The 20635-nt window shown below is 57.3% G+C and overlaps 1 protein-coding gene across 4 annotated transcripts in view; it reads right to left on the minus strand.

The window, feature by feature from the left end:
- The window catches only part of ADCYAP1R1 (ADCYAP receptor type I), a 46089-nt gene that overhangs the window by 11153 nt on the left and 14301 nt on the right, over positions 1-20635 (minus strand). For 2 of the 4 annotated variants that reach the window (XM_031951593.1, XM_031951609.1), the window contains exons 5-11: positions 19785-19882; positions 19094-19226; positions 18818-18971; positions 18607-18667; positions 17968-18037; positions 14510-14601; positions 2705-2788 (exon numbers count right to left, since the gene is read on the minus strand). In XM_031951593.1, coding sequence (XP_031807453.1) covers positions 2705-2788; positions 14510-14601; positions 17968-18037; positions 18607-18667; positions 18818-18971; positions 19094-19226; positions 19785-19882 — 692 coding nt within the window. The remainder of the gene's footprint in view (positions 1-2704; positions 2789-14509; positions 14602-17967; positions 18038-18606; positions 18668-18817; positions 18972-19093; positions 19227-19784; positions 19883-20635) is intronic. The other 2 variants (XM_031951602.1, XM_031951614.1) reach the window with 1 other exon arrangement.

The following is a 20635-nucleotide window of genomic DNA, read 5'->3' on the forward strand; positions in this document are numbered from 1 at the left end:
ATGATAATGATGATGATGGTGATGACAATGATGATAATAATGATGATGACAGTGATGATGATGATATTGGTGATGATGATGATATTGGTGATGATGATGATGATGGTGATGACAATGATGATGATGATGATGATGATGGTGATGATGATAATATTGGTGATGATGATGATATTGGTGATGATAATGATGATGATGGTGATGACAATGATGATGATGATGATGATGGTGATGATGACAGTGATGATGATGATATTGGTGATGATAATGATGATGATGGTGATGACAATGATGATAATAATGATGATGACAGTGATGATGATGATATTGGTGATGATGATGATATTGGTGATGATAATGATGATGATGGTGATGACAATGATGATGATGATGATGATGATGATGGTGATGATGATAATACTGGTGATGATGATGATATTGGTGATGATAATGATGATGATGGTGACGACAATGATGATGATGGTGGTGATGATGATGATGATGATGATGACGATGATGATGATGATGATGATGGTGATGATGACAGTGATGATGATGACGATGATGATGATGATGATGATGGTGATGATGACAGTGATGATGATGATATTGGTGATGATGATGATGATGATGATGGTGATGACAATGATGATGATGATGATGGCGACGATGACGATGATGATGATGGTGATGACGCTGATGATGGTGATGATGATTATGATGATGATGATGATGGTGACGATGATGATGGTGATTATGATGGCAATAAATGATGATAACCAAGATGATAATGACAATGATGATGGTAATGACGCTGATGATGGTGATGACGATGATGATGACAATGATGATGACGACAACGACGATGATGATGATGATGATGATGGTGATGACGATTATGATGGCGATGATGATGATGATGATGATGGTGGTGGTGGTGGCAATAAATGATGGTCATGATTTTGGTGACCAAGATAATAATGACGATGATGATGACGATGGTGGGGATGGTGATAACAGTGATGGTGATGAACAATGACGGTGGTGATAGTGGCAATGATGGTGTTGATCCCCTGGTGATGATGATGATGGATTATGTCCAGTTCTGCCCATACCTGAGCAGGTGTCCCCTCTGAAGCAACCCTAACAAAAGGCTGTCCAGTTGCTACCCGCAGGCCTCTGGTGGCGGGAATCTTCCTTCCTCCCAAAGACCCAACTTCGTTGGGGCCAGTGCTCATGGCCCCTCTGCATTCTCTTTTCCCTGCCTCTGGCACCACTTTAAGAGCCAAGCAGAACAAGGCTCGCCCTCCCTCCAAAGTCCCAGGATGACCCCACCTACTGATGCTTGACCACAGCTGGCAGTCCCGTGCCCTTACTGCTTCCCCACCTCTCCCCAGGCTCCTCTCCTTCTCCAGGAGGCCCTTTAACCAGCTTTGGGTAACATAGATCTAGGCCCTCCCCATTCCCAGGAACCTCCTCTAGATGCTTTATGGTATATCTCTGTCTTCCCCAAGCAGCCAAAGTAGATCACCTAACTCCAGATGTTATTTTGACCAGGGCACAGGGCACAGCGCACAGGGCACAGGGCAGACGGGCTCTCTCCTCTGTGGCTGGAAGCTTACCTCCCCAAATAGGGCCCAGAGCTCCTGGGGCCTTCCAGGCCCCTTTCCCTCCTTCAGGTTGGAGCTTTTTGGCCATTGAAGGACCCAAGCCCATCTTTTTTAAGGGGCCCCTGTTCCCAGCCAAAGGACAACCACCAACAAAGGCTTGGGCTAAAGGACACCCGAAGCAGTTGCCAGGAAAGCAAAGGCCTCCCAAGGTCAGTTTTGGCCCCTTTCCTTTTCCAAGGGTTTAGCAAAGGGGCCCCCAGGCCCCGGCCCTCTTCCCCAGCCGGACCCTTCCTGGGCCTCCGGCCGTGCCCAAAATGGCCCCCTTTGGCCCATCCCGGAAGCCCTTCAAAGTCCCCTGCCCTCCCCTCCTGGGCCCAACCCGCCAGCCCGGGGGTCCGGCCGGGCACTTGGGGCCCCTGGGGAAGGGGCCCTGGGCTCCCAGTCCAGAGAGGCGGGGGGCCCGTTTTAAAGGCTGGGCTGGAAAGACCTTTTGCCCTGGGAACGGCTGGGCCAGGGTGAGGTGGCCAGGGCTCCCGGCCCGCCACCGGAAGGTTGAGCCCGGGTTGAGTTCCAAGGCCTGGAGCACGGTCGCCCCGCCTCTGGTATCTGGGCCACTTTGACCTCTGTGGGCCTCGGTTTCCCCGAGATCCCAGGGTCAGGACCCTTCTAAACTGTGGCGGGCTCTCCATCCCCGGAGACGTTCCCCCCCCCCCCATGGCCAGTGGAGGGATCCTTGCGTGGGGAGGACCCAAAGACTCCGGTGGGACATTAATGCCTCAGGAGATTCCCCAAGGCCGCAGGCTCTCGGCCCACTGGACTGGACCCCAGGCTCTGCTTCTGAGCCGCCCAGGGCTGACTGAGGGAGTCAGTTACCCCCCTCCCCCACCCCCCTCCTTCCTTTCTTCTCCCCCCCTCCCTTCTTGACCCCACCGTGAGGTTTTCCAGCGGGTGCAGAGACCCCAGGAGGTGGATGTGCAATGGGGGAGGCGCGTGCTCGGGGCCCAGCGGGGAGAAGCGAGCGCTGGGTCGGCGGCAGCGGCGTGGGCCTGCCCTCCCTCCCCCGCCGCCCCCCGCCCGCCACGGGCATGCACACTTACAGAGTAATGGTGGACAGCTCTGACATCCTGCAAGAGTGCTGCTGAGCCCGCTTTGGCCTGCAGTAACATTTCTGCACGCAGTTGCTGAGTGCGACAAGATGAGCGTTTCCGTCAGCTGGGGGAAACTGAGGCACGTCCAGTTCAACACTTCTCGCGGCTGCCGCGCCCAAAGGCCACTCGCCGGCCAAGCCACGGATGGGGATGAGGAAGCGGAGGCCCCATGCGGGAAGCACACACAGCCACAACACACGGCACGCGGACGGGAGGGGCATTTATCACCGACATGTTAGGAAGGCGAGGTCTGGGGCGTCCCAAGGGGGTTTGGGGAGCTCCAAGGACTCCGGGCCCTCGGGCCGCTCCAACGCGGCGGGGCTGGGGCTGGGCAGGGAAAGGTGGGGGGGGGCCCTGCGCCTCACTCCCCTCCTCCACGCCCCCTCCGGGGCTCCCATCCCTGATATCTAAAGAGACCCAGGCTAGAAATCCCTGTGGGAAACTAAGAGCCCAAGGAGGGCGGTGGAGAAAAATGGAAGGCGGAAGATGAGATGCTCGTCCCAGTCCTAGTCCTGCCGAGAACGCCTCGGGCGGTTCTGCCTGGGAGCCCATCTCCCAGAACCACCTGCCCAAGTCTCCCTGCGCAGGCACCGGCCTCCGCTCCAGGGGAGTTGGAGCCCTCTCCTTCCTCGACAGCCCTGGGGGCTAATCCCGCTTCCACTTCCCCCAGTATCCGCCCCATTTCCTGGGCCGGCTCCTTCCAAGGGAGAAGAAGAAAGCTCTAGATTCCGGCTGGTTCTGGCCTCCAGGGGGAGGCCTAGACAAAGCTCCTGTTCTGCATTCATTCTCGCACCAGGTCCGGATCTCGTTCCGGTTCCCTTTATGCCTCTGCCCCGTCTCTCCGGCTCTGAGTCACTAGCAGTCCCGGGCCCTCCGGAGCCGTTCTCCAGCCCAGCCCTCTCTCAGCTGGGATGGGAAGGAGCCAAAGCACCCGGGAGTCGGAGCCCACTGAGCCCAGCCCCTGCCCCAGGTGGGGCTCAACTCCCCACCCCACCCCACCCCACCCCCGCCCTCCCCAGCGCCGCCCCGAGGTTTCTCCTGAGAGGAAGCCAGGGTTCTCCGCAGGCAGCCCCTATGTCTGCCCGGGGAGACCTCCATCTTTGCCGCCGGCACCCTTAGCTCTCCTTGGCTTTCTGAGCCAGCAGGGCCAGCCTGACTCCCCTCGTGGGCGGCAGCCACTGGGTGGCTTAGGGGACCCATCGCCCCCTCCTGAGCCTCTCCAGGGCCCGCGATCCCATTCCTTCCCCACTTCATCCACCTCCCCGCTCTTCCCTGAACATTCTCTAGCTCCTTTATTCCCTTCCCAAGAAGCAACGGGCAGAGCCGAGCCTGAGCCTTCACACGGAGCCACGACCTCCCCTGTTGTGGACACGACGTCGTTTCTATAGCCGGGGGAGCTGCATCCCCACCGAGCGCCGCCGGTCGCGCTAAGCCCCCTGCCACCTCCTCATCTTGGATCTGTGAAATCCTCAGTTAAAGGGCTGCGTTTCTCTCCAAGTTCCCCGGCTCTGCCCCTTCCCGGCGCCTTCAGGTGCGACAACAATGGGAGCCATCGGAGCCATCGCCCAAGGCCGGGCTAGCTCCTGTCCCGCCGGTAGCGCCTCAGCTCTTGGATGGCTCATCTAACCTGCCCACAGGGACAACGCGAAGGACGGGGTCAGGCCGGGGAGGGGGGACCTGGCGGACGATCTGTGGGACCGGACGGAAAAGCTCCCGCGGTTCTTGCGGCCGCTGCTGCCCCTTGTGAATGTGCGCGCTCGGCGTCGCAGCGACTCCTGGGATGTTGCCAGCTCGAGGAGTCCCAGCGGCCCAGACTGTTCCTCCTCAGGGTCACCCCGACGCAGTGACTCCGGCCGGCTCTTCGGGGCCCAGTGCTTCTCTGGCTGGCTCCAAGAACTCGCGTAAGCTCGGAGCGGCCTCTCCTTGTCCGAGGCCGGGACTTCTCTTCTTCGTCCCTGGCGGACGTTACAAGCGGACCCACCCAAGATGGGCCTCTCCCTCTCCTCCTCCCAAGGGCGCCTGGAGGCGACGCATCTCCTGCCCCTCCTCCCTCTCCCTCAAGCCCGCGACTGGCCCCATCCGCCTCTGGGACGACCAGAATTGAGTCCTTAAAGCCCGCCCCAAGACAGAGACAGGGATCGTGGTCACACAGAAAAGCCTTGGTTTGTAGCAGCTCTTTTTGTGGGAGCAAAGGATTGGAAAATGAGTGAGACGCCCGTTGGTTGGGGACTGGCTGAGGAAGTTGTGGTACACGAAGGTCATGGAATATTATTGTTCTAGAAAAATGAGGAACGGGCCGATTTTAGAAAACTTTCTGGAAGATTTACATCAACCGAAGCCGAGAGAAACAAGCAGAACCGGGAATATGGTGCACACACCAACAGCGAGACTGTGCTAGGAAAGGCTCGGCTCTTCTCAGAGCTTTGGGGAGCCAAAGCAATCCCAAGAGACTTTGGACAGAAAATCCGTGTCCAAAAACGGATCTGTGGAGACCGTTTTTTTTTGTTGTTGTTGTTTTTGTTTTTGTTTGTTTGTTTGTTTGTTTTGTTTGTTTGTTTTTATCTCTCTCCTGGTTTTTCCCTTTTGCTCTGCTTTTTCCCTCCCGACATGATTCATAAAGCAACGTGTTTAAAACTAAATGCATTTACTACAATAGCAAGTTAATGCTGCCTGATTGGTTGATTGATACTAAGTGGTCCTTAGGAGATGGGAACAAGAAGAGAGATGAAGATGTGATGTCACAGGACATCCATGGGACTCTCTGGTCAAAGGTGTTCCGGTGTGGACGTGTCCCTTCACTTCGTGTGTTCTCTGTGTGCCCAGCCGTGGGGGTCTCGTCACATCCCTACTGGTGCCCCCGAGTGTGACGGGGGGAGCAAATCGCTCTCCGTCGTCTCGCCTGCTCTGCTTCTGATGAAATGTTTTGTTTTGTTTTGCTTTGAAGCCGCGCAGCTTCTGGTTAATTAGGAAGCGTAAATATGCTGTGAGAGCTCATTAACTTTTGAGTGGCTGCTGAGAGGGTGTGAGTGTGTGAGAGTGTGAGTGAGTGTGACTGTGTGTGTGTATGGGAATGTGTGCACACGCTCGGACACTATACATAAAAAGGTGGCGATAATGGCAGTAGTGCCCAGCGCAAAGCCTGTTGTAGACAACAGATGACACAGGAGGTGGGAAGCTCTTTGGAGGCAGGCAGCCCCCACGGGGAAGGGGGGGTCTGCTCTTGGGCCCTCTGGAAGCACCGAAGGAGACAATCTTGGTAAAACGCTCTGCAGTGCTTGGGCGAGGATGATGGCACAGGGACGATCTGAGCAGCAGGAGGGCGGGCACCCACTCCTTGGCCCCCCTTCCTTTCCACGGCCCTGCCCCTCTTTGGGCCTCTTTGCCCAACCCCTCCCAACCTGCCCCTCTCCTAACCCGACTTTCACTTGCCAAGCCTCCTTTTGCCAGAGAACCCCACGTACCCCGAGACAACACCAGCCTGTGGCAACTTCCACCCCGGAATCCCGGTGCCCAAAGCCTCTTCTCTCTTTCCCAATGACTGGGCTTCCTCCGCCAGGTACGAGGCTCCTCGGAAGGAATCACTGGGGCAGAGGGGCCTGCAAACTCAGAACCCAGAGGAGGAGGAAGAGGGACAAAGCCTGGGGAGAGCTGCTGGGGAGCTGGGAGAGCGGGCACTAGCAAGGGAGGCTGGAAGGGAGACCCAGGAAGAGACCCATGCCCATGCGAGGGGCTGCCACCACGCTCTGCTCACTCACTCGACCCCGCCTTGAACTTGCGCACGTAGCCACGGACCGGGGTATAACGGCGAGGAAAACCAAGGTGCTGAGTCTACTTTTGGCCTCTGCTTGAAGCAGATGTGGGAAAGGCTTGAGCTGAATAAGAAGGAAAAGGAAATTGTGCCCATATTGGAGCAGTTTGGCCTCATGAAAAAATAAAGAGGCTGAAAAAAACTGAAAAAAAAAATTAAGAGCATCCCGCAAATTCAAGTAGAATCCAGGATTCTACCTGACTTCTGTGAGCAAAGGCTGAAGAAAGAGCAGGCTGGGGCACAGCCAGGGAAGACCGGTGTGTGAAGGACTCAGAGAAGGAAAAGAAGGGATTTGCACCAGAGGAAGAAAAGAAGAATGGCTGGTGTGGACTTAGACCAGAGGCTCTTCCTGAAGAGGGAATCCTGGGAGGAGGACGCAGCTGCTAGCCTTCCAGGAGGTGATCTAGGAGGAGCACAGAGGCTTCCAAGGAGAAATTGCCCAGGGAGGGTCAGAGGGAAAGGTCAAGAGTGGCCAGCAATCCTTTGCTGAAAGGAAGCAGGGCCCTGATGGAGAGGTGGGCCGTTGTCCGGGACTTGAGTATCACAGGGACCTCCCAAGATGGCCCACTTCTGGTAATCCATCCAAGCCCGAGGGATGCTGCCAGAAGGAACCTAAGAGCTTTGCCAAAAATAACGGTCTTGAGCAATAAAATGAAGACCTGAATGCTTTAGATCATGGTTCCCCCCACCCCCGCCTCGGCTACCCTGCAAAGCTAAGAAAAGCAGAGGAAAAGCAACGTTGGGGAGCAAATAGCTTGCTAAGAAGGCAGTTGGACTTCTGAACTCTGGATTAAAACACAGGAATGACATAGTCTGGGCTACATGTGGAGCCTGCTTAAGAAAGCCTGGCAAGAATGAATTTGCCTGCGCCATCTTGGAAAATCTAGACAAAAGAGCTTTTCGATAAAAAAAAAAAAAAAAAAAAAAAAAAAAAAGATGGAAGACGAACAAAAAAACCAAAAAAAAAAAAACAAACCTACTTTGTAATCCACCAAACTGGATACCATCAGGAATAAGTGCACGGAAAGAAGAGCTCGAGATTCCCAGGAGATCCCAAGATAAAATCCAGGAAAAGAGCAGAAATGTCCCTGGCTTCAAAGGTCCACAAGCAAATGTCAATGTCGATGCAACGAGGGAGAGGGGTCCTGGTTAATGCAAAGGAGGCGTGGTAGGTGGCAGCCATGGGAATGTAGCTCCGGAGAGGTGGACAAGGAAATGTCGGGTGGGGCGGAGCTGTATGTCAGGAAGGGGTCATTATACCTTTCCCCCCTGGGGAGATACAGGAACTAGGGGGCGAAAATATGAATAGAAGCGATTTTGTCAGCTACAGACCACTGAGGCAGAAAGAAGGAATAAATGAGAACCATGGGAAACAACCATCCAGAAGCATGAATCACATGCAGGATAACGTGCGAGGGGGCAATTATTCAGCCAGCCACTGGAGGATATTCTCTCTGTGAGAAGCAGAAGAGCTGCTAATTTCTTGATTTGCCTTAATGATAACTTCATTCTTCAAAAGGTGGAACTAGTAACAAGGGAGACATCAGATACTGGATTTGATTCTCGCTAATAGGAAAGAATGGGTTGTTGTGATAGAAATGATGGGAAGTTAGGGAGAAGAGGTGGCCCCCTCCCAGAACCTGTGATAGAGAAGAAAGAAGATCTGGGCACGGTTAGGCAGGGACTCCAGCTCTGAGAAAAGAGCTCTCAAAGGGTTCAGAGGAAGGATCCGATTCCCAGAAGTCAGCCCAGGAGGGATGGGAGATGCTGAAGAAGGGAAGCAATCATGGACCCACACTTAACACCATATACCAAGATAAGATCAGAATGAGTTCATGACTTAGGCATAAAGAACGAGATCATAAATAAATTAGAAGAACATAGGATAGTTTACCTCTCAGACCTGTGGAGGAGGAAGGAATTTGTGACCAAAGAAGAACTAGAGATCACTATTGACTACAAAATAGAAAATTTTGATTATATCAAGTTAAAACCTTTTGTACAAACAAAACTAATGCAGACAAGATTAGAAGGGAAGCAATAAACTGGGAAAACATTTTTACAGTTAAAGGTTCTGATAAAGGCCTCATTTCCAAAATACAGAGAAAATTGACTCTAATTTATAAGAAATCAAGCCAGTCTCCAATTGAAAAATGGTCAAAGGATATGAAGAGACAATTTTCAGATGATGAAATTGAAACTATTTCTACTCTTATGAAAATATGCTCCAAATCACTATTGGTCAGAGAAATGCAAATTAAGACAACTCTGAGATACCACTACACACCTGTCAGATTGGCTAAGATGAGAGGAAAAGATAATGATTGTTGGAGGGGATGCGAAAAAACTGGGACACTGATACATTGTTGGTGGAGCTGTGAACAAATCCAACCATTCTGGAGAGCAATTTGGAACTATGCTCAAAAAGTTATCAAACTGTGCATCCTCTTTGATCCAGCAGTGCTACTACTGGGCTTATATCCCAAAGAGATATTAAAGAAGGGAAAGGGACCTGTATGTGCAAGAATGTTTGGGGCAGCCCTGTTTGTAGTGGCCAGAAAGTGGAAACTGAGTGGAGGCCCATCAGTGAGAGAATGGCTGAATAAATTGTGGTATATGAATATTATGGAATATTATTGTTTGGTAAGAAATGATCAACAGGAGGATTTCAGAAAGGCCTGGAGAGACTCACATGAACTGATGCTGAGGGAAGGGAGCAGGACCAGGAGATCATTATATATTTCAACAACAAGACTATACGATGATCAATTCTGGACGTGGCCCTCTTCAACAATGAGAGGATCCAAATCAGTTCCAATTGATCAATGATGGACAGAAGCAGCTACACTGGGAAATGAATGTGGACCAGAACATGACATTTGCACTCTTTCTGTCATTGTTTACTTGCATTTTTGTTTTTCTTCCCAGGTTATTTCTACCTTTCTAAATCCGATTTTTCTCGTGCAACAACTCTATAAATAAATAAATCTGGGGTCTTCCCTCAAGCCTAGGACTCTGATGAGGAAGTTGGGTGAAGAACAGACGGTGCCTTTAACTGTTCCAGACACAAGGCTGCGGGGAGGGAGAGGGCAGAAGCGGGTCTGAAGACCAGATTGAATGGAACAAGATAAAACACAGCAGGGATCAATGTAAAGTCCTGTGTTCAGGTTCAAAAAACAAACCAACTTTTCAATCACAAAGTGAGGGCAGGAGGGCCAAGTGAGTCCCTGTGAAAAAAATGAGATTTATGGTTTATTGGAAGAAATGCCAGGGGAAAGAATGAGAGACCTCACGGCCCAGGTTAGAAAAAGGGTCGGTCCAATTTCAACAGGACATCCCGGAGGGATCAGGAGATCATTGGAACCACGGGGCCGGAGGTGCAGAAAGAACTGGGATTATTGGAAAAGAACTGGGGGGCCTTCCTCTGTAAAACACCTGCGGGTTTTCCCTCCCAAGGAATTTCACTCAAACGTTTTCCTCAAAACTTTTAGGGGGCCTGCTGCCCCTCCCTGGAGGTGGGGCCGCCCTAAGCAGGGTGGGGGGAGGGGTGAGGGGCTCCCGTTTTCCCAGCGGGAAAGGAGGGCGGTCAAAAACCCACCCCCCGGGAGGGGCCTCCCTGGAGGAGCGTTGGGTCCAAGTGGGGCAGCGAAAGCCCTAGCAAGGGGGAGTTCCCTGCCTGGGGAGGGGCAGGGGCCTCTGGGGATTTCAAGGAACCGGTTAAGTTCCGGAAACAAATGGAAAAAGCGGCCAGTGGGCGGGGCTGGAGGCTAGGAAAGCCCTGGGGCCCCTGGGGGAAGCCCCGCATCCCTGTCCCCAGCCGACAGGGGGTCCCTTCAGGAAGTTCCTGGAACTTCCCCCTTCTCAAAAGCCCCCCCCCTCCGCCGCCCCCAAGGACAATTTTCCCCCCCCGGGAGCTTCCCGGCCGGGGCTGAAGTCCCGGCGCCCCCCCCCCGGGGGGGGCTCCGGAGAAAGCTCCAAATGGGCCCCCCCCCATCAGGCCCTTTTAGAACTGGCCCATTTGGCTTAGGAGGCCGGGGGGGAGGGCCCACGGGCGGCTGGCCGGCAGCCCTTCCCCCTCCAACCTCCCAGCTGGCGGGAGCGCCCCAGGAATTCCTTCCTCACCCCTCCTCCCTTTTTCCCCCCCTTCCCCCCCCCTGGGCCCCCTTTCCCCCTTTCCCCCCTGCCCCCTCCCCTCCTCCTCCCCTTCCCCCCTCCCACAGCCTTCCCCCTCCCTTTTCTTCCATTTTCCTTCACCCCTCCCTTTTTTTTCTTCCCCTTCCCCTTCCTTTCTTCTTTCCCCCGCCTCCCTTCCACCCTCCCTCCTGTTTCTCCTCTTCCTTTCTCCTCCTCCTCCTCCTCTTCCTCTTCTGTCTCTTTCTCCTCCTGTGTCCTCCTCTTCCATCTTTCTTCCTCTCCTGTTCTTTCTTCTCTTCCTCTTTTCTTTCTTCTCCTGTGTCCTCTTACATCTTTTCTCCTCTTTTAACTTTCCTCCTCTCCTGCTTTCTCCTCTTCCTCTTCTTTCTCCTTCTGTTTCCTCTTTCCTCCTCTACTAACTTTGCTCCTCTTCCATCTTTCCTCCTCTCTTGTTTTCTTCTCTTCCTCTTCTCCCTCCTCCTATCTCCTCTCCTAACTTTCCTCCTCTCCTGCTCTTTCTCCTTTTCCTTTCTCTTCTGTCTCTTCCTCCTCCTCCCTCTTTTCCTCCTCTCCTGCTGTCTCCTCCTCCTCCTCCTCCTCCTCCTCCTCCTCTTCCTCTTCCCCCCCCCTCTCCAGTTCTCCCTTTCCCTCCCCAATTCTTCCTACTTTCCTCCCCCCGGGCCTTTTCCCCCTCCTTTCTCCTTTTCCCCTCCTCCCTTTTTCCCCCTCTTGGGCCCCCCCCCCCCCCTCCCCTTTCTTTAGCCCCCCTCCCACATTCCAGGGCACTTTTACCCCGGCGCCCCCCTAGTAAGAGAAACTGCCCCAGGCTGGGTGGGCACAACGCCCCTCCCCTAAGGGCCCCTGGCCTCCTGGAGCCCAGAGGACACAAGACAAGGTCAGGGTTGTTCCATTTTGATGGGGAAATGGAACTTAGAAAGGGGAAAGTTTTCCCGGATCTGTCGGGCAGTTTGCCCGTTCTACCTTGGTTGGGTCCCCCAATTACAATCCCCCCTAGACCCTTGCCTCCTTTGGACTCTGGCCCTGCAGTGCTTTCCAGGAGGGGAAACCTTAGGCCGGAAAGGAGGGGCCCCGGGGGAGCCCAGGCCCCAAAAACGAAGCCGCGCCTGGGCAAAAAGGTCTCGCTACAGGCTCAGTGGTCTGGGAGGGGCCCTGGCCCAATGGCCCGGGGAGGGGGAGGGGCAATAAGGGGGGGGAGGAAGGGGCGGGGGGAAGGAAACTTCCCCCTAGAGGGGGCCTTTCAACTCCCAGGGGCGGGGGCCCCAATGTCGCCCTCCCAAGGCCCTTTGGGGCCCGGGGGGAGAACACGGGGTAAAGGACAAGGGCTGGGTGGGGGCTTAAAACCGGGACCCAACCCAGGGGAAGAAGCCTAAGGAGAGGGCCTTTTCTCTTCTTCTTTTCTTTCTTCTTCCCCTTCCTTTCCTCTCTCTCTCTCTCTCTCTCTCTCTCTGTCTCTCTCTGTCTCTCTCCATCTCTATCTCTATCTGTCTGTCTGCCTCCATCTCTGTCTCTGTCTCTCTCTGTCTCTATCTCTGTCTGTCTGTCTGTCCATCTCTGTCTCTCTCTCTCAGTCTCTGTTTCTGTCTCTGTGTTTGTCTCTCTCCATCTCTGTCTGTCTCTGTCTGTTTCAGTCTCTGTCTGTCTCTCCATCTCTGTCTCTCTCTCGGTCTCTGTTTCTGTCTCTGTCTCTGTGTTTGTCTCTCTCCATCTCTGTCTTTCTGTCTGTCTCAGTCTCTCTCTATCTGTCTCTTTCCATCTCTGTCTCTTTCTATCTCCATCTGTCTCTGTCTCTGTCTTTCTCTCTATCTGTCTCTGTCTCTGTTTGTCTGTCTGTCTCTGTCTCTCTCTCTCTCTCTCTGTGTCTCTGTATCTGTCTCTCTGTGTCTCTGTCTCTGTCTCTCTCTGTGTCTCTGTCTCTGTCTCTCTCTCTCTCACACACACACACACACACATTCTCTTTCTCTCATTGTACACAGAGGAAAAACAGCTGTGAAGGATGCCTCCCGTGCCCTTCCCCAGAGCCGCTTGGAGACCATCCCGGGGGTGGGCAGCGCGTTTGCTTCCTGAGCCAGAGGAGGCCAGAGGGCAACCCCGAGGAAGAGCCCCGGGGGATTCTCTCTGCAGTTTACCCAGCGGGCCAGAGCTGCTGGTCCAGCTGGCCCCAAGACCCTGGGAAGTGGGAGCAGGCCAGCTCTGCACCCTGGTTCTCCCTGTCTCCATGACTGGGGAAGAGCACAAGCTCCCCATGGGCAGGGCAGGGACTTGGATCTCGGGGGCTCAGCTCTGGCTTAATCAAGCTTGCCGAGTTGGCAGTAGAGCCCTGGCGGAAGTGAGGAACCCTGGGAGGCCGCCCCACCCAGGCTCCTGGAGCCACCCGGCTGAGACGGCCCCAACTGAACTGCCCCGCTGCCCGTCCTGGGCATGGGAGCAAAGAGCAGACGGACAGTCTGGAAGCTCCCGGCCTGTGGCTGGCCAGAGGTGCACGGTTCTACACAGGCTGAGTGGGCGGTTACTTATTGAGGCTCCCACACTGTGGGCCCGGCCCGAGGCCCCTCCGAGCCCCCGGGAAGCTTGGCCCGGGAGAGATGAAGGCCCTGTCCCAGCGTGATCGGGAGGTCTGGGGGGGGTCAAGAAGAAGGGGGAGGTCCAGCAGGGGAGGGCGGAGAGAGAACGGGTTGTCCCAAGCAGTGAGGAAGGGTCGCACCACTCTGAGCAGTGAGGAAGGGTCTGGGCCATAAGAACCTCGGGACCCTCCTCGCTGCAGTGGCCGGGCCCACTCCAGGGGGGGCCTCGAGGTGCGCCCGGGGGCTGGTCATCAGCGAGGGGGGCAAACGGAGGAGTGCCACCTGGCGCCCCAAAGCTGAGGGCAGGAGCCGACAGACTCTCATCAGGACGGACAGACGGACTGCAGTTATCGGGAGTCAATGTAAAGCCTCACACTGGGGTCTGACAAACAGGTGAGGGGGCGTGGTGCCCGGGAGCCACGACTGGGCCTGGCAGCTGGCCACCCCCTTCCCTCTGCCCCTGCTCTCCCTTTTCTGACCCAGGTGACCTGAGATAGACCGTCTGACTGCTGAGGCCTCAGTTTCCTCATCTGTAGAATGGGGGCCATGTTTGATGGCCTCTGAGTCCCCTCCTGTTCTGGCTCTGATCCATCCAAGGAGACTAAGAGGCGGGGGAGGGGAATTCTAGCTCATGAGCAGCAGGGAGCTGGGAAGACGCTTGGGGGGCGTCTCAGGGGCTCCCTGAGGGAAGATGCAGGCCAGCCTTTATCCAGCTTCTACGCAGAGGCCTTAGCGGGGGCCGGAAAGAGGGGACGGAAGAGTGGCTGGGGTGGGGGGCAGAGTCTGAGGTGACCTGGAGCCTGCTGGGACCTGGGGGCTGGAGGTGGCGGGAGAGGGGGGGTGGGGGGAAGAGGGGCGGGGGCTGCCCCAGCGAAGGGGCCGGAGGCAGGGCTCAGACTGAGGATTTCTGAGGCAGCGGGGCTGGGGCGGCAGGAGAAAGGGGAAGTTGGAAGAAAGACAAGAGCCCCTGTGTGTGTGTGTGTGTGTGTGTGTGTGTGTGTGAGACTGTGTCTCTGGGTGGGGGAACCGCGGAGTCCCCGGGGCCAGGCCCGAGCTCTCGGAAGCCCGCGGGGCAGCCCCTCCTGAGCAGCTTTCCCGAGGCGGGGCCGCCCCCCCAGATGAAGCAGAGCAGCCGCGGCCTCCCCACCCAGACGGCCTCAGGCCTCGGCCCCGCGGCTCCCTCCGCCCCTCTCCCCCCTCGTGCAAAGCGGGGCGGCCGCCGGGACTCACAGGTAGATGCTGGACTCGTTGCCTCCGATGTCCGGGGACTGGAGCTTCTGCACCAGGATCACGATGATGCCGATGAACAGGACAAAGTTGATCTGCGGAGAGAGGGGGGAGCCGGGATGGCGGAGGCCGCGGCCTCTCCCGGGTGCCCGGCCTCCTCCCGGCCTCGGGCCGGGCCCTCCGCCCGCTTCCCCTTGTCCTCCGGGATCTTTTCCTCCCCCCTCCCCCAGTGTGGCCCAGCCCCTCTCCCCCTCCCCCCTGCCCCTCGCCCACGGCTGCCCCCGGATCCCGAACTTAAGCCCCGAACTCGCGCCAAAGAGCCGGGACTCGGGCCGGGCAGCGCAGGGAACCCGGGGAAAATGCCCGGAAGGAGCCGATTATTTCGTGGAAATGCCCGTTGTCGCGGCTGAGGGGATGCTTGGGAGCAGGAGTGGGCGGTGGGGGAAGGACCCTTGGGGAGCCCCCCCCTGTGCGCGCTCGGGGCCCTAGAACCAGGCTCGAGCGCCCGGCGGGCGGAGGCAGAAAAAGCGCGGGCGGTGGCGGCCGGCCTGAGAAGTGGGGGGGGGGGGGAGAAGGGGAGAGGGGACGGGGAGGGGGGGCTCCCTCCCAAGCAGCAGGATGGTCGGAATCGGCTTTCAGACCCGGCAGAGGGGGCGGGGCGGGTGCATGACCGGCCCCGGAGCGCGCTCCCGCCGGCCCTGCCCCCCTGCGCTTCCCGGAGCCCCCAGGCCCTTCCTGGGGGAATCTTTTATTTTCCCTAAATCACATTTATTGGTTGGCAGCAGGGCCGGTGAGAGCGGAGGCCGCCCCACGGACGCGTCCTGTCAAGAAGCGAGAGCGGTGGGAGCCCGGCCCGGCTCCGCCTTCCCCTTGTCACTGGTCCCTGTGCCCGGCGCTGGCAGCTCCGCGCTCGCGCGAGCTTACTCTGTCCCTCCCGTGCCCTCATTCCCCTCATGTCATGCTCACCATTCATTCCACACATTCATTATTCCCCATAGTCCCTATTTATTCCCCCGTATTTCATTGATTCAGTCATTTATTCCTTGCCTTCCCCTCCTAAAGGAGCCCCTGCATCACCCTCCCGCTCCTCACCACTGATTCATTCCTTGTTTTTCTTTCCGGGCCGGACGGGGTATCCCCCCCTCCTTTTCCCCCTGATTCATTCGTTTGACCCTGATCCGGCCCCCGCCGGGTGCAATCCTGTCCTAGGCCCCCAGACCTTCCCCACGGCCCCGGGGGCGCCGGCGCCCGGCCGGTGGCTCTGGTTTGGTGCGGGCCAGCTCCGACTTCCCTCACACCCGAGGCGGCCGAGGGCAGCCTCTCCCTGCACGCCTGGCTCCCTCCCCCTCTCCCCCCAACCGTCCTTTCCTACAAAAGGCCCTTCCTGGAGATTCCTCGGAGGAGCGGATTGACCGGACCTTGGGGGGGGACTGCCCCTCACGCATTTAGCAGTCCCTCGCCTAGTGTTCCGCGGTAAAATGGGATCCCCACCCCCAGGGTCTTGTGACGAGCAAATGAGAGGCCCCTCATTATTTTCTTCTCTGTGCCCCTCTCGAGCTTGAACTCCCTTTCCCAGGGATCTCTAGCCCTTAGCCCCGAGGCCGGAACTCCGGAACTAGGTGTGTCCCCAGTGCACCACTGATTGTGTGTGTGAGTATGAGTGTGTGACTGTGACAGTGTGTGATTGATTGTGTGTGTGAATGTGTGTGAGTGTGTGTTGGACAGGTGGGTGGAGTGGGGTGGGAGTGAGTGTGTGTGTGTGGGGGTGTGGACAGTGTTGTGAGGTTGTAAGTGAGTGTGAGACTTGTTGTGACAGGTGGGGGGTGTGAATGTGTGGTGGGGGGTGAGACAGTGTGTGTGTGTTTGGGGGTGGGGGTGGAAGGTGGGTGTGTGTGGGTGTGGGCATTGTGTGAGTGTGGGAGTGGGAGTGGGAGTGTGTGAGACAGTATGTGTGTGAGATTGTAATTGTGAGTGTGAGACTGTGACAGAGTGGGAGTGTGTGAGACAGTGTGTGAGATTGTAATTGTGAGTGTGTGAGACTGTGTCTGTGACAGTGGGAGTGTGTGTGAATGTGTGAGTGGGAGTGTGTGTGAGACAGTGTGTGTGTGTGTATGTGGGAGTGTGAGTGTGAATGTGTGTGAGTGTGTGTGTGACTGTGAGTGTGTGAGTGGGAGTGGGAGTGAGTGTGTGTGTGAATGGGAGTGTGTGTGAGACAGTGTATGTGTGTGAGATTGTAATTGTGAGTGTGAGACTGTGTCTGAGAGGGGGGGGTGAGACAGTATTTGTGAGATTTGGGGAGGTGAGACTGTGTCTGTGACAGTGGGAGTGTGTGAATGTGTGAGTGGGGGTGGGAGACGGGGTGTGTATTGGGAGTATTGAGTGAATTGTGTGTGTGTGACTGTGATTGTGTTAGTGTATGAGTGGGAGTGGGAGTGTGTGTGAGACAGTGTGTGTGGGGTGTGGGGGATGTGTGTGGGGTGTGTGACTATGATTGTGGGTGTGAGTGGGAGGAGGGGAGGGAGTGGGGTGTGAGAGTTTGTGAGATTGTAATTGTGGTGTGGACTGTGTCGGACAGTGAGGTGGGGGAATGTGTATGGGAGTGGTTGGGGACATTTTTTTTGTATTGGGGGTGGGTGAATGTGTGTGACTGTGATTGTGTGAGTGTGGGGGTGGGGGAGTGTGTGAGACAGTATGTGTGTGAGATTGTAATTGTGAGTGTGTGACTGTGTCTGTGACAGTGGGAGTGTGTGTGAATGTGTGAGTGGGAGTGTGTGTGAGACAGTGTGTGTCTGTGTATGTGGGAGTGTGTGTGAATGTGTGTGTGTGTGTGACTGTGATTGTGTTAGTGTATGAGTGGGAGTGGGAGTGTGTGTGAGACAGTGTGTGAGTGTGTGTGAGTGTGAATGTGTGTGAGTGTGTGTGTGACTATGATTGTGTGAGTGTGTGAGTGGGAGTGAGTGGGAGTGGGAGTGGGAGTGGGAGTGTGTGTGGATTTAAGTGGTGTGGTTGTCGGACAGGGGAGTGTGTGTGAATGTGTGAGTGGGAGTGTGTGTGAGACAGTGTGTGTGTGTGTATGTGGGGTGTGGGGAATGTGTGGTTGGGTGGATTGGATTGTGGAGTGGGGGGGTGGGAGGGGAGACAGTGGTGTGGATTGTAATTGGGTTGAGATTTCTGTGACAGTGGGAGGTGTGTGTGAGTGGGAGTGTGTGAGACAGTGTGTGTCTGTATGGGGAGGTGTGAGGTGAATGTGGGTGGATTTGGGAGTGTGTGGTGGGGGTGTGAGACAGTGTGTGAATGTGTGTGTGAGTGTGAGACAGTGTGTGTGTGTGTGTGTGTGTGTATGTGGGAGTGTGGGGGGTGGGTACACACTCACACAGCAGGCCCTCCTCCCAGGACCTGCGGGACCTGCCCCTCCCTATTCTGCAGTCCCCGCCCCAGCCCCTCCCGCTGGGACCACTCACCATGATGGAGCCCACCACTGGGCCTTTGATGACCCACCACAGGGCTGTGTTGTCGTTCATGTCCCAGCAGCTAGAGGGGGACAGAGACACGTGCACACACAGAGATTCAGAGACAGGGACAGACCCGGATTCGCAGAGACTGAGTCCAGTAGTTCAGGGAGCAGAGCCTGGCTGCAGCAGGGAGGGGGGCTAGCACCCTCGGGGCGGGATGGGGGAGAGGGGGGGAAAGGAGTGTCCCAGGCCCTCCCGCAGCCCTCCCCGACCCGGGGGCTGCGCCGCTTCCCTGCAATAGCTTCAAAGAAGAAATGGGGCTGGGGTGGGAGAGCACAAGGGGCTCATCCAGAGCCCAGAAGCTGGAGCGAGTCTAGGGCGCCCTCCGCCCTCATCTTCCCCCCTCTCTCCCCCAAGGCCCAGGTCACTCCCCCGCCCCCAGGAGGTCTCCCTGGGGCTCCCGGCGGTGTCTGCACCTCGGGGTCATTGGTGAGCCCCGGAGGCCCACGGGACACCCAGGCCGGGCTTGCAGGGGCCCCCTGGCACTGAAGCCGGGACAGCCCGGGGCTCAGAAGTGGGCTAGTGAGGGGGGACCGGGCAGCGGGGAAAAGGGGGCGCTCCCTGCGGGAGGGGCACGCCCACACCTACCCGTTGTCATCAAAGTGGATCCTCAGCACGGCCCAGACGGTCACGCAGATGGTCGGGGTCCCTGGGGGAGGGGACGAGGAGAGAGAAGGGCTTCAGAGCTCAGAACCCCTGGGGGGCCCTTCTCCGCGAGCCTCGGGCCAGCGCCCTCATCCCTCCCGGCCAGCGCCCTCATCCCTCCCGGGCCCCTCCCTCCTCCCCCTCCCCCACCTACCCCAGCCGATGATGCTGTACCAGTAGAAGTATCTGCGCTCGGGGAAGAAGGTCTCCACCAGGAGCGTGAAGAGGTAGAGGCCCTCGATGAAGAGCCAGAAGTAGTTGGACATGACGCAGTAATGGAAGAAGACCATCACGGCCTTGCACTCCACCTGGGGGGCGGATGGGGAAACCGAGGCTGGCCTCTCCGCCGCAGGAGCCGAGGGCGGGGCTGCCCGTCCTGCAGGAGGGGGGCCCCCCTTCCCACCCCTCCCTCCCCCCCGGCCCCGCTCACGGTGGAGGTGAAGCAGTGGTTGTTGTCCTGCTCCGCGTACAGGATCCAGTCCTTGATGAAGACGGATATCGCCCGCAGGATGAAGGACACGAAGAGATTCATGTGGATGAAGTTGCGGGTGCAGTGCAGCTTCCTGGGGGAGGGAGGGGGGCCGAGGGATGGCACCGGAGCGGCCCTGCCAGTGCTCCCGCTCAGCCCCCGCCCGCAGCGCCCTCCTCCTGCCCCCCTCCGTCCCCCCCCCGCGCCCGGCCGCCCCCTCTGCGGGTCCCCGTGCCCTCATCTCCGACACCTCGGGGGGCCCAGACCGGCCAGACCGCGGCCTGGGGAGCTCTGGGCCCTTGGAGGGAGGGGGGGTCCTAGCTGGGGGGGGGGGCTTCGGCGACCGGGCCGGCCTAGAACAAGGCTTGGGGAGGAGCTGCTTGCCCTCAGCCCCTGGGGGGAGTCCGGCGGGCGGGGGCGGGGGCGCTGGCCTCCCTCAGGGCCCGGCCTCCCCAAGCCCCGTCCTGGCCCGTCCTAGGAGGGGCAGGGCCCACTGAGGCCTGCTTGGCTCCGGGGCCAGTCTCAGCCTCTACTTCCTCGTCTGTAAAAGGGGGGCGCTGCCGGCGGGGGCGGGGGGGGGGGGCGGGAGGCGGTTCGTGGGCGGGGAGACGGGGCCAGAGGGGCGCGCGCGCTGGGGGGGGGGGGCACTCACCGGAAGCGGCACAAGATGACCATGGCCGTGGTGAGGGAGACCAGGGAGGTGCTGTAGCCCACCGTGTAGAGCGCCTTCACCGACAGGTAGTAGTAATCCTGGCCACACACGGCACAGGCTCAGCCGGGCCCGGCCCATCTGTGCGCGCTGGGCTTCCCTCCCCCGGCGGCGGCGGCGGCTCCCTTCTCGGGGGAGCAGGGGGGCCGGGCTCTCGGGGGCATGGGGGAGGGGGGGATGGGCAGCGCCCGGGGAGGGGGATGGGCAGCGCCCGGGGAGGGGGATGGGCAGCGCCCGGGGAGGGGGTTCCCGCTCCCTGCCAGCTTCTACCACAAGGCCCTTCTGGGCCAGCGCTCTGGGAATGAGCGGACTCTCTGGTGAGAAAGAGGCTCCCGCCCAATATGTTGCCGAGGCCATTGGCTGTCAGCTTGGCCCAGTGGTTCTCAAACTTTTGTTTTCAGTATCTTTATCCTATTAAAAATGATTGAGGAGCTCTCCCAAGCGTTTTTGTTTCTCTGGGTCCTATTTATAGACATTTACCATGTTGGAAATTAAAAGTATTTTTGAATTTGTAGACCCTCTAAAAGGGTTTCAGAGACCCCCAGGATGCTCTAGACCAGACTTTGAGAACCACTGGGGAAGAACATTAACCACCAGATGAGGCTGTTCACTAGTTGGGCAGGTGGGGGGGGGTGGGGGGTGTGAGTGTGTGTGTGAGAGAGACACACACACAGAGACAGAGAGACAGAGACAGAGAGACACACACAGAGACAGAGACAGAGAGAGACACACACAGAGACAGAGAGAGAGACAGAGACAGAGAGACAGAGAGAGACACACACACAGAGACAGAG

The sequence above is a fragment of the Sarcophilus harrisii genome, chromosome 1 (assembly GCF_902635505.1).
Source record: "Sarcophilus harrisii chromosome 1, mSarHar1.11, whole genome shotgun sequence".
NCBI lineage: Eukaryota > Metazoa > Chordata > Mammalia > Dasyuromorphia > Dasyuridae > Sarcophilus > Sarcophilus harrisii.